Raw genomic sequence first — 13,420 nt, 5'->3', positions numbered from 1 at the left:
GATTTGCTTAAATTATGGTAGGAAGTAATTGATGGTAAATATGTTATTTACTTGAGCATACATTATTTTCAAATATTCCATTTTTAGATGGTTTTGTGCAAAGCTTAAGAATAAAAAATCACTACATAAATATCTAAAAATTGTGCATGAATATTACAACCATATCCATAAATTATGGCAAAAATTATGTAAGGCAGTTCTCCACATGGCAGTGTATTGATAAGACCTTCAAGTTATGGTCCAATCAAATGTTTGAAATTTTTGTTTAATAATACCGAAAAACAAATATTTAAATGTTAAAGTCCTCCTTTGGTATGGACTGATAATGATTCCATAACCATATTTAATTTTAATTAATAGGCACACAAAGACCTAATACATATAATAAACTTAAAATATTACAAGTTTCTTAACCATGGATATCCACCCCCACTTTGCCATGGATATTATTAACTTGTAAATAAGTTTTGTTACAATATCATGGGCCAATACCATGGCTTATCAATACAAGATGCCCTAAAACCATACCTCATTCTGCAATAAAAAATTAAAATGTAAAATTTATTAGACATTACATATATCATTGATTACATGGAGTGATAATTATGGATCATATGGATAGAGAGAGAGAGAGGGAGAGAGAGCACAGGAGGGGGAGAGAGAGAGGGAGGGAGATAATGACAAAATTCGAGGGCAGAGAGAGAGATAGAGATGGGGAGGAAAGAGAGGGATAGAGACAAATGAAGAGAAAGAGGAGGGAAGGGAGAGAGAGATGGAGTTGGAGGGGGGAGAGGAAAGGGAGAAGAAAGACATAGAGAGATAGAGGTAGAGAGAGAGGGGGTGACAAGGGGGAGATGGAGAGAGAGAGATGGGGGGGGAGAGACAGAGGGAGGTGGGAGAGAAAGGGAGAGGGAGGGAGAGAGAGATAAAGGGAAGAGAGAGGGAAGAAAACATACATAAAGATATAGAGGTGGAGAGAGAGAGGCAATGACAAGGGAGAGATGGGGAGAGAGTGAGTGAGGAGAAGAGGGAAGAGAGAGCGAAGGAGAGGAGAGAGAGGGAGAGAAGGGAAAGGTAGAGGGAGGGAGACACGAAGATGGGGGGAGAGAAGAAGACAAAGAGGGAAATATTGATAGGGTTAGAGGGTAGAGAGAGAGAGAGTGGGGGGAGAGATAGAGGGAGGTGGGAGAGAAAGAGAGAGAGGAAGGAAAGAGGGATAAGGAGAGAGGGAGGGAAGAAGAAATACATAAAGAGAGAAAGGTGGAGAGAGAGAGGGTGACAAGGGAGAGATGAAAAGAGAGTGAGAGAGACAATAGAGCGGGAAGGAAGAGGGTGAGAGAGAAGGAGAGAGAGGGAGAGATGGATTCAACCTAGATATGTTATGTGTGTATATAAAAACTATACTAGATCCATCTTAACCCTGGATCTAGCTTTGAGCGATCAAATCTCTTGAGGCACAAACCTCTTTTTTGAGTGCAAAACTTGAGGAAATGTTTTCACCTCAAAAGATTTGATCTCACTAGGTGCTTTATTGATCCAAGTTTAAGATGGATCTAGGCTTGTTTAGTTATTTTCTTATGATTTTTTGAATCTTAATTTAGGAAATATGAGATGTATCATGTGATAAGTGTTTTGATGCTTATCATGGATTGATGACTATTGACATCTACCAACCATTTAATGGATGTGGTTGCACCAATATTATTGATTCTCATAAAGAAAACATCTCCTATATATATATATTTATAATGAATATAAATGTAGCACTAACACAACCACATTAATAAATAAATGTGATTAATATAGGCCATAAGTATATCGATAAATTTCTGAATAATAAATACAAACTCAAATCCTAAAAATATTATGCAACCAAAACCCTAAAAAAAATAAAAAATTCATGTATAAAAAAAGATTCCACAAATAACACCGCCCAACAACTCTTAAAAACATTCATAACTAACCCTAAAATGATGAAGCTCTAAATCTGCCACTGCCATTATCGACTAGTAAATCCAAGATTGTAAAAGCGAAATGGATTAATTCATAGCATGTACAACACCTATGTCTATTTAAAGATCCTTTCATTTCCTAAATGGCAAACAATCAAGTAATAAATAAGTGCGTGCTCCCATACAAAATACTATGGTTCTAGTAAAATAAAGACTAAGGAATTGCGATTTGTTCCTTCAACGTGCACAAACAATTCTTTGTCCACCCGTATGTGCTACACTATAGCGCTAGCTTGCGAGAGGCTTATTGAACTAAAACAAACCATTTGCAATCATCCTTTGGTAAAGTGATTGCGTATAGTTATGCTAACTCAACTGAATGTTTTGCAATAAATTTTATAATCAAAATAACTAACTATTTAAAAAAAAAACTATTTACAATAATCTAACACATTTATGTGATTAACCATGTATAAAAAGATTATTGGTCAAATTTAATTTGAGGGAAAAAAAATACACATTTTATTGTAAAATGAACCATTTTGCTAAATAAATTTTGCTTATATTAATTTTCCCATCAAATTAAAATATAAATTTATTAAAATTGGGATAATCTCAAATCTCTAGGAAATTGGTGTGGGGGATCCATCTGGCACATATATAATTTAACTTGAGAAAAAAAAAGAATCACACATCTTATTGTAGAATGGACCATCTTGCTAAATAAAAATTGCTTGTATATTAATTTCTCCATATAATTAGAATATGAACATATTAGAATTGGAATAATCTCAAATCCCTAAGAAATCGGTGGGCATGGAGCCACATGGCACAAATATAATTTTTTAAATTTATTAAAAGTCAATGCAACCTAACAAACTCTGTAACACACAATAACTCTTGAAAAACATTAAGCCTAACCATATGCTCAACATATTCTCTTGAAAATCAATCTAGGCCGTAATTTGAAAAATAAAAAAAATTAACAAATCTTTATGCACGTTAAATTGAAATAAAAAGCTTTTAACAAATATTTTATTTCTTAAAATTATGATCAAACACCAAATTGATGTATGACAGTAAATCCTCTTATTTAAAAGACATATTTTTTTTCTTAACAAAAAAAAATTCTATATAACGATTTCACTACTTGAATTTATCCAAAAAAACATTTATTGATTAAGCAAAAAGTCCACTCTAAAACTTATAAATTTTGATCTTTCACCAACGGAAATCTATATAAAGGTTTCAATACTTAAGTTTATCAAAATATATTTATTGATTAAACAAAAAGTCGCATTATAAAACTTATAAATTGTGGTTTTTCCCTGGCTTATTTTCTAATCATTTCTAATAAAAAAAACATTTATTGATTAAAAAAAAGTCCACTCTAGAACTTATAAATTTTGACCTTTCATTACCAAAAATCTATATAAAGGTTTCACTACTTAAGTTTATCGAAATATATTTATTGATTAAACAAAAAGTGTATTATAAAACTTATAAATTTTGGTTTTTCCCATGCTTATTTTCTAATCATTTCTAATAAAAAAACATTTATTGATTAAACAAAAAGTCCACTCCAAAACTTATAAATTTTGATCTTTCACGACCAGAAATCTATATATAGATTTCACTACTTAAGTTTATCGAAATATATTCATTGATTAAACAAAAAGTCGCATTATAAAACTTATAAATTTTGGTTTTTCCCGGGTTATTTTTTAATCATTTCTAATAAAAAAACAGTTATTGATTAAACAAAAAGTCCCCTCTAAAACTTATAAATTTTGACCTTTCACAACCAGAAATCTATAGAAAGGTTTCACTACTTAAGTTTATCAAAATATATTTATTGATTAAACAAAAAGTCGCATTATAAAACTTATAAATTTTGGTTTTTCCCTTATTTTCTAATCATTTCTAATAAAAAAAACATTTATTGATTAAACAAAAAGTCCACTCTAAAACTTATAAATTTTGATCTTTCACCACAAGAAATCTATATAAAGGTTTCACTACTTAAGTTTATTGAAATATATTTATTGATTAAACAAAAAAAGTCGCATTATAAAACTTATAAATTTTGGTTTTTCCCTGGCTTATTTTCTAATAAATTTTGCCTTATATTTAATAAAAATTGGTTGAAATCATAAACTTAAACTTTTAAACAATTTATCATAATGCTATATTAATCTATATTTCTTCATAATGCTATATTAATCTATATTTTTTAAAGATATTTTTGAATTTTTAAAAATTACTATTTTACTAAAAAATAAAAATTATTATTCAAATTTTTCCATAACGCAGCCTCGCCTTGCCCATCTTTATATGTGGCAAAATTTATTGTAAAACTGAATTAATCTATATTTTTTAAAAATACATTTTGAATTTTTAAAAATCACTATTTTACCTAAATAAAATAAATATCATTCAATTTTTCTTTAACCCCGCTCCCGCCAAGAAAAAAAAAAATAACAAAACCAAAAAAGAAAAGGAAAAAAAACAGCCAAAGCTACGTAGCTACGTAAAATGTAATGACAGATGTAACTGAAAATAGTAAAAACCTTCCCCTCCCAAAAATGTAATGACAAACGTAACCAAAAATAGTAAAACCCTTGAAATTGCACTTTAAACAATCAAGGCAAACTCCTCTGGTTTAACACTGACGAGAACCAATCGATCATTGTCGTTTACTTCTAATATTCTCCATGGACTCTACACTCTGACACGACAACGGCACAGCCACGTCGAATTGCCGTGGCAAACACCATCTCTTTATTACCTTGAGTTGTGCAAAGCAATGCGAAGCAGTACACTGTGTACGGTAATTTGAATGCACAACGTCTGTGGCTTGCAGGGCCGAATGCAGTAAACAATCGCTTCAGTTTGGCATTGAAAATCCCTAGACCATACTTGTATCTAGGGGTATTTCATCAATCTCGCGGCATCGTCGAACCTTGGTTCTGTCCCCAGAATTTTGCTGTATTATCCATGAAGAGCCCCGCTAAAGCTTCTGCAAAGAGCCAGAAGGCCGGCGGCTCTCCAGCCAGGTCAGGGAGCGGCAGTGGGAGCAGAATGCCTCGCAATGAAATTACTGGCAGGGCGCATGATAGCAATGCTAGTGTTTTGGCTGGAAACGATGTTCAATTCCGGTCATTGGCGCCGAATGAGCTAGGGTCTGTAATATTTGGATGCACGAACACAACAATGAACGAGTGCCTGTCCAAGAATCTTTTCGGTACCTTTTAACCTATGCATATTTATGTTTGCCGCAGAGAATTATTTTATCTATGCATATTTACATTTCCCGCAGAGAATTATTTATCTATGCAAATTTACATTTCCCGCAGAAAAATTTATAGAGGAGAAACTAAAATACAACTTGCCGGAAATCTTTAACATATTTCGCTTGAGAACTCTATAGAGAAGATATTCAAATTTAATTCGTCAGAAACTCCCAACGAATTATATGCAAATGACAAAAACTATCACCTGCAGAATTTTTCTCCGAGAAATTATCGCCTAGGGAATCTTTAGCAATAGATGCGTCTGCAGTGAGAAATAATGAAAATCAACTGAAAATTAAGTGGATAAAGAAATGAACACAAACACTGTCATAGCCCTTCGGACGAAATGTAAGTTCAAATTCATGTCAAAACACAAACGAAGGAGGAAACATGATCGGTCTACGAGGTGGGATGTACCACCTGCAGGTGCGCAGTCCTTAAAAGACTAGGTCGCGGTACTACAATAAGGCAACAACTGGTAGCGGCGAAGTACCTAAATGCCATCTATTCGGTAAGCAGTGTGATAATGGTAACGTGGGATTGTTTCGGTTGAGGAGAGATGCGGAGTAATCAAAATTTAGCTAATTTAATCACAGAGTCCACACTATACGATGGACACAGTAATAGTATATGACACATTTTGCATACCAATTTAACAGAATGGATAGCATATGATTGAATTGTATGTGCAGATGCTTATTTAGCAATAAACTCTTAAACCATTCGAGCAATCATTTGAAGGAATACAAACTCCAAAGATGAAGATTGTCTATCTCTATAGTCTTTTCTCCGTAAAAAACTAGTAGAAAATTTGAGCAGAGATTGTGTTGACTATGTTATCATTGATCTCAAAGTGGGTGCGGGATGTCAAAGATGGTGCAGGATATCAAAGCAGGTGCAGAATGTCGTCATTGATGTCCTCGATTTGCTGGATGAGATGATGCATTGATGAAACCCTAACTCTAGGGTTTGGATTCCCTGGTAGATGAACACACCTTGTATTTGTTGAGGATTTTGAAGATGCAGGTCAATGAATTTGCTTCGTTTTGGAGACCCTTGCTTGTGGATTCTCCTTGTCATGTTGATTCTATTAATATATGGGGCACTTCGTGGGCCCTCATGGTTTGAAAGATTTGCCTAGTCAAAGATGGTGCAACCCATCTTGTGGTCAAAAGCCCTAATAGATGAATGATGTGGCAACCTCTTCTTAGCTGGCAGCTCAAGAGGTTAAAAAGAATATTTATTGAATCAAATATTCATGGATAAAATAATTTGTTGAAGGGATCAAATTTGAATTAAAGTCTATGGCTAAAATATTGGTGAGGGCATCAAATTGAATTTGAATCAATATTAAGGTCAGTCCAAGGTGTTGGCTCCAAAGTGATTTTAAATTTCAAATTCTAAAAAAATGAATTTTTTCCCTCTTATTGAAGGTCGGCTGGTCCTCCTAGAAGTCTCATCGACCAATATAAAAAGAGGCCTATTCCTTTTCAAATTGCAAGGAACTTGAACGCCCATTCCAGGCACAATATCTTTGCGGCCAATCAAGCAAATCTAGAGACGGGTTTCTGGGCTACATCTTGATTTGGTTTCATGGTTTTCGCAGGCTATTTTGTTATCTTTTCAGGTGAACTTTGTGCTATGATTGAAAGACTAACTTTCACATATTAGAGTTGATCTTGAAGCAATTTAACTTATGATTTTTGAGTAATGATACACATGGGTTTAGATCTCCTTTCTGAAGTTTTTGAGTGCAAGACATTGGAGGATCTTAGGTACACTTATTTCGCTAGTCTCTCTGCTTAGGGCTTGATCTGGTTAAAAATTTACAAACCCTTGAAGTGTGTGGTTATTCATCTTTGCGGTTTTGTATGCTCCTGGCATTAGGGCATTGTTTGGCTCCCTTTTAATTTTGCAGATGGATTCCTATTGTGTTAACCCAAAGAAGTGATATCACTGAACTTTCCAGAGTACTCGCACTTTCAAAATTTTAATATCCTGTGGTGTGGGCACGATTTTGTGTTCTACTGAGAAGTTTGGATCTTTTTGTGACATTTTACAAACCTTTCCTATGCGGCCCTGCTAATTCTGAAGTGTAATTTCTGAAGCAATTACAGTGGTATGATTCTCGTTTAAAGGTTTGAAATTACATGGATATTGTTGACTGCTGTGGAGTTCACACTCTGGAATATTGTCGCATGTATCCTTCAAATGCCATGAGAACATAGTATGATATATGAGGTCGATGCTAATGTTTGTGCCACAGATTGTGGGCTTAGAATCGACAATATGTGATGTGTGAGTGATAAATGACAACAAGATAGCAATCCATATGATAGTAAGGAAGTGATCTACATGAGAGTGAGATCGTGATCCATATGATAGTGAGAAATGAACTGTATTGGCTTGCATATTCTATGTCATCGCTTTCTCATTGGATCGATATTTTAGTGGCATCACTTTTCTATTGGCTTCATATTTCAGTGGGATCATTTTTCTATTGACTCGCATGTTCTATTCAATGGCATCACGTTTGTTATGATCCTCATACTTGATGGTGGCACACATACTCTGTTCCGTGCCCCACACTACACTCTATGGCTCACACTTTACTCTGTGGCACACATCAAGATATCTGCAGCTCAAATACTATCTATCTATGACTAGCATTTATACATGGCTTGCTCTCATTCTACAGTGACTCAAATCGTGCATCAACAGTGACTTGCATTTATATATGACTCACTCTCTTAGTTGTGCATATCAATGTCTCACATCCCTACGGTGAGACTCACACTCACATTCCCTGTAGTGACTCGCATTCCCTGTGTGATACATTGCAGTAACCATAACTCCTATGTTGCACGTGTTTATGGTACGTGGGTACTTCAGGTACAGGGGAACAAGTATCCGGTACGGCTAGAGGCTTTGCCCAAATTTACAGGAAACGTCAAGTTGGGAGCGACAATAATATAATATATTAAAATTTAATATATATTAAAAATAAAAATAAAATAATTAATTTATTTCCATCCTAAACTTGCCAATTAAATTCCATCTTGCAATAAAATATGTAAAAGATTGAAATTTGAAACACTGACGAAAAAATCAAAATATTAATCCATCAACAATTTGCCAATGAAATTCCTTGCAAACAAAGAAACATGTGGAACTCCCAAACCGGAAAAAAGCTATTATTACTTGATTATTATGTGATTTCATGCAACACTATATTATATTCAACTTCGAAATTCAAGTTTGGAAATTTATAAAATGAAACTGACTAACATGCTACTCTTTCTCTTTCTGACCATCACTGTAATTTGTTGAATCTTATCATTAAAGCTTCAAGATAGACTTCAAGAAAGTAGACTTATTTGCAATTGTTGAACTTCAAGATTTGCAACAGAAGCTGCCAAGGAATGACTGGCAATTGTCTATATTTTGTTGAAACCTTTGCTACATCTCCACATCTCTGTTGCTCTATAGAGTCCTTGCAGTCCAACCCCCTGACCTGTCATGTATCACTTAGAAAATAAACAAATAGTACCTTCTTTGCTCAAAATAGGTACCCAAAAGGTGAAAATCTGCTCAAAATAGGTACCCGAAACGTCAAAATTTGTTGCAGTGAAGCTCCCGAAAAGCTCCAAAGTACCCTTTGAAGCTCCCAACGATTTTGGAAAGTTTCCTACCAGCTCCCAAGCTCCCAGGAGCGCGGGAGCGTGGGGTACGTGCTCTCCAATGCCTGGGAGCGGTAACTGTGTTACTATGCATAACTCTTTTGATATTGATGAATGGACGTATTAGTCTTAGATGACTGTGATGATTACAACCATAACAGTAACAATGATAAAGGATAAGATCTAGGCAAAGTTCCCCTTGATTGTCGTTACCTATGACAAGATACTTTTGGTTATAACAGTTATATATGTTGACACCGATACTTGTATGGTAGAGTAACCTTGTTGTGACTTGGCATTGGCTTTTTTGTATAGCATAAGAACTTAGTATACCTGTGTTTTGATCTTATGCACCTAAATCATAAAGTTCTAATCCAAGCACACTGAGATGACAAAAGGTTGTCTCAGTCCTGTATAATTTATGGCATCAATCTACAACCGTCTTGGTTTGTTGGTGTTTGGTTAAAATGGAGTTGGCTTCGCTTATTGCAATGAGGGTGTCTCCGAGGGCCTGGATAATATAAATGTAGAAGCTTCCCTTACGCACCAAACTGAGCCCTAAAACATTCAGCCTTGTTTGAAGAAGACTTATAGTGACTCCACATTTGTGGCAGTGTTAGCTTGGTGCCCTGTTCAGATTCAAAGTTGTTACATTGGTGAAGATTTTGACAAGGAACAAATAGGGTTGTTGGACTAGGGTTTCATGGTGCTTGATGATAAGAAAGTGCTAATGAGGTTATGATGTTTGAGATTGAGCATATTATTGTTTGTAAGTCCAGATTTGTCAGTAATGACTATATGCAAAGCATTAGAGATAAGGTTTTCGCAGTGATTTGTAACTATGACACGTGGTTGACAATGCTATGATATGGCAGTGATTTTAGCCAATATACATCAACAATATAAGTGATCTTTGGCAGTGGACAGTGGTGAAGTGGCAACAGGAGTAACAATGAAGTAACCGTAGTAGGAACAAGCATTTGTGGAGTGATAACAATGAAGTAGCAATAGTGGACAGTAATAATAACAACAATGGCAGCATGAGTGGCAGTAAATAGTGGTAAGAGTGAAGTATGGCAACAGTGGTAGTGAACAATGGTTAGAGAGAAGAGCAACAACAAAGGCAGTAGATCGTGACAAGTATCAGATGTGGAGCAGATTGTAGTTGGGTCATTGTCACTGGTATGGGAGCCCAAACTCATTTAGGGAGCACTAACTTCCTTCTAGCCTTTGCTGGTAAAACCCTTGGGGTGTCTTGTACTTCCTTCTGGTTCATTTGGTAAATTTGTATGTAAATCATACATAACAAACCTTGTTGAGTGACATCTTTTGTGTACCGATGTGATGTGATCTTGTTTCATGTTTGATGCTCTTAATATTTAAAGGAACCTAACCAATTGTGTGAAAATTAAAGGAAATATTGGTTCACCCACTCTGTTCCGTGCCCCACTCTACACTCCGTGGCTCACACTTCACTCTGTGGCACACATCAACATATATGTGGCTCAAATACTATCTATTTATGACTTGCATTTATACATGGCTCGTTCTCATTCTACAATGACTCACATCATGCATCAACAATGACTCGCATTTATATATGACTCACTCTCTTAGTTGTGCATAGCAATGTCTCGCATCCCTACGGTGAGACTCACACTCACATTCCTTGTAGTGACTCGCATTCCCTGTGGTGAGACTCGCATTCCCTGTGTGATACATTGCAGTAATAATAACTCTTTTGATATTGATGAATGGACATGTTAGTGTTAGATGACTCTGATGATTACAACCATAACAGTAACAATGATAAAGGATAAGATCTAAGGCAAAGTTCCCCTTGATTGTCATTACCTATGACAAGATACTTTTGGTTACAACAGTTATATATGTTGACAACAATACTTGTATGGTAGAGTAACCTTGTTGTGACTTGGCAGTGACTTTGTTGTATAGCATAAGAACTTAGTATACCTGTGTTTTGATCTTATGCACCTAAATCATAAAGTTCTAATCCAAGCACACTGAGATGACAAAAGGTTGTCCCGGTCCTGTATAATTTATGGCATCAATCTACAACCGTCTTGGTTTGTTGGTGCTTGGTTAAAATGGAGTTGGCTTCGCTTATAACAATGAGGGTGTATCCAAAGGCCTGGATAATATAAACATAGAAGCTTGCCTTATGCACCAAACTGAGCCCTAAAACATTCAGCCCTGTTTGAAGAAGGCTTACAGTGACTCCACATTTGTGGCAGTGTTAACTTGGTGCCCTGTTCAGATTCAAAGTTGTTACATTGGTGAAGATTTTGACAAGGAACAAATAGGGTTGTTGGACTAGGGTTTCATGGTGCTTGATGATAAGAAAGTGCTAATGAGCTTATGATGTTTGAGATTGAGCATATTATTGTTTGTAAGTCCAAATTTGTCATTAATGACTATATGCAAAGCATTAGAGATAAGGTTTTGGCAGTGATCTGTAACTATGACACTTGGTTGACAGTGCTATGATATGGCAGTGATTTTTCATTTTAGCCAATATACATCAACAATATAAGTGTTCTTTGGCAGTGGATAGTGGTGAAGTGCCAACAAGAGTAACAATGAAGTAACAGTAATAGGAACAAGCATTTGTGGAGCGACAACAGTGAAGTAGCAATAGTGGACAGTAATAGTAACAACAATGGCAGCATGAGTGGCAGTAAATAGTGGTAAGAGTGAAGTATAGCAATAGTGGAAGTGAACAATGGTTAGAGAGAAGAGCAACAACAAAGGCAATAGATCGTGACAAGTATTAGATGTGGAGCAGATTGTAGTTGGGTCATTGTCCCTAGTACGGGAGCCCAAACTCATTTAGGGAGCATTAACTTCCTTCTAGCCTTTGATGGTAAAACCCTTGGGGAGTCTCGTACTTCCTTTCGGTTCATTTGGTAAATTTGTATGTAAATCATACATAACAAACCTTGTTGAGTGACATCTTCTTTGTACCGATGTGATGTGATCTTGTTTCATGTTTGATGCTCTTAATATTTAAAGGAACCTAACCAATTGTGTGAAAATTAAAGGAAATATTGATTCACCCCCTCTCAGTATTTCTAGCAGATTGTAATGTTGTTGAAAAGCGAGATATGCTTTAGTCATGTATATAATTCCATGGTGCATGTTGACCATGGAGTTGACTCTGCGAGGGTACAAGTTTACAACGAATATCACAATATCCGTACTTCGTTGTTTAAGTGATTTTATGAGAGTACGTGATACATATTTATATAAGAATGGACGATCAAATGATTGGAAGAGGTGGTCTTTAATAGTGGGACTTATGCACAATGATTCAAGATGAGCATTGTCTTGTTTCTAGAGAGCAGGTTGGTCACGATGTGTATTGATTTGGTCAAATTTTGGTCATTGGTGCGCATTGTAGGTAGATCTGGTCAATGTTGATCACCCAAGATGTCAACTACAGGACTCCTCCACTCTATGATGTGGCCTGTTGAGTAGTTTTTGGGGTTTGCATGGTGAGTTAGTTGTGGAGTTGGCTGTTATATTGTTGTGAAAGAGATCTAGAATACAAATGGGCTCTTGTCGAACAATAGAATGTGCAATGAGTGCTGCAACGTACCTAGTCAGTTGTCTCGATTGTGTTAGAATGGTCCACTAAAAAACTAACTCGTATGACATTGTCCAACTAATATGAACAAAGTTGTTATCACACAAAAATATTTAAAATGTTTGGAATATAAAGAAATCCATGTGGACAATATATAAATAGTATATAAGTAATTCAGAATAGAAAATATGGTGAAGAGAGTAGAATTGGGTCCTGTATATATACTTAAGCGGAAGTGCCCACCTGTAAAGTCTTTGCATGATCTCGATGTTGTCATGGTTGATGATACTATACAATGTGAAGTTCTAAGCACTGAGCAGATTTATTGAGCTATAATATGATCTAAACATCCCGAATCAATCTACTATGGAGCTTTTCACTTATAGGCTTCCAAGGTTAAATTCTATCATAAGACTTGCAACGTTTGAGTATGTCTTTACTTCAATTGGATTCAAATTTAACTAAGCTATGAGATTAACATGATATATATTTGTTCCCTTTTCTTCAATTTGAATTGCTACATTTGAAGATTTTGATACTTACTTCTTGCTACATTGTTCTACTTTGTTTTCCAACGATTTCTTGTCTTTCTTAAATTTCTTAATTTGTGTAAGTAGTTTTTCACTGTGGTCCTTGAGGCGAGAAATTTCTTCATCTTTGTCTACGATAATTTTGTCAACTTCTTTTTGCTTATTTTGCATTGTTTTTTGGTTTTTTTGAAGAAATACTTTTGCAATATTTTGTTTTTTGTTTTTTTTTGTATTGTTGAATTTGGTTCTAATGTAATGTCACGTAGTGTTATTTTTTTCTTATCACAGGAAAATGTCAAAAACTTCTTTGTATTTAAGATGAAGGACCCTAATGATTCCATCCAAGGAGAAGCCAAAA

At 35.2% G+C, this 13,420-nt stretch overlaps 1 protein-coding gene across 2 annotated transcripts in view; it reads left to right on the top strand.

Moving 5' to 3' along the window:
- Positions 1-4,586: 4,586 nt before the first annotated feature.
- The window catches only part of LOC149237559 (uncharacterized), a 225,235-nt gene continuing 216,401 nt past the window's right edge, over positions 4,587-13,420 (top strand). The window contains exon 1 of one of the 2 annotated variants that reach the window (XM_089372697.1): positions 4,587-5,196. In XM_089372697.1, coding sequence (XP_089228823.1) covers positions 4,950-5,196 — 247 coding nt within the window. In that variant the 5' untranslated portion in view covers positions 4,587-4,949. The remainder of the gene's footprint in view (positions 5,197-13,420) is intronic. The other variant, XM_089372696.1, reaches the window with a different exon arrangement.

This window comes from Pinus tabuliformis, chromosome 8, assembly GCF_031772625.1.
Source record: "Pinus tabuliformis cultivar Carrire ecotype Pingquan chromosome 8, CPIR1, whole genome shotgun sequence".
In the NCBI taxonomy this organism is placed as follows: domain Eukaryota; kingdom Viridiplantae; phylum Streptophyta; class Pinopsida; order Pinales; family Pinaceae; genus Pinus; species Pinus tabuliformis.
The sequence above is the reverse complement of the archived record's forward strand: the minus strand, read 5'-3'. Positions and strand labels throughout refer to the sequence as shown.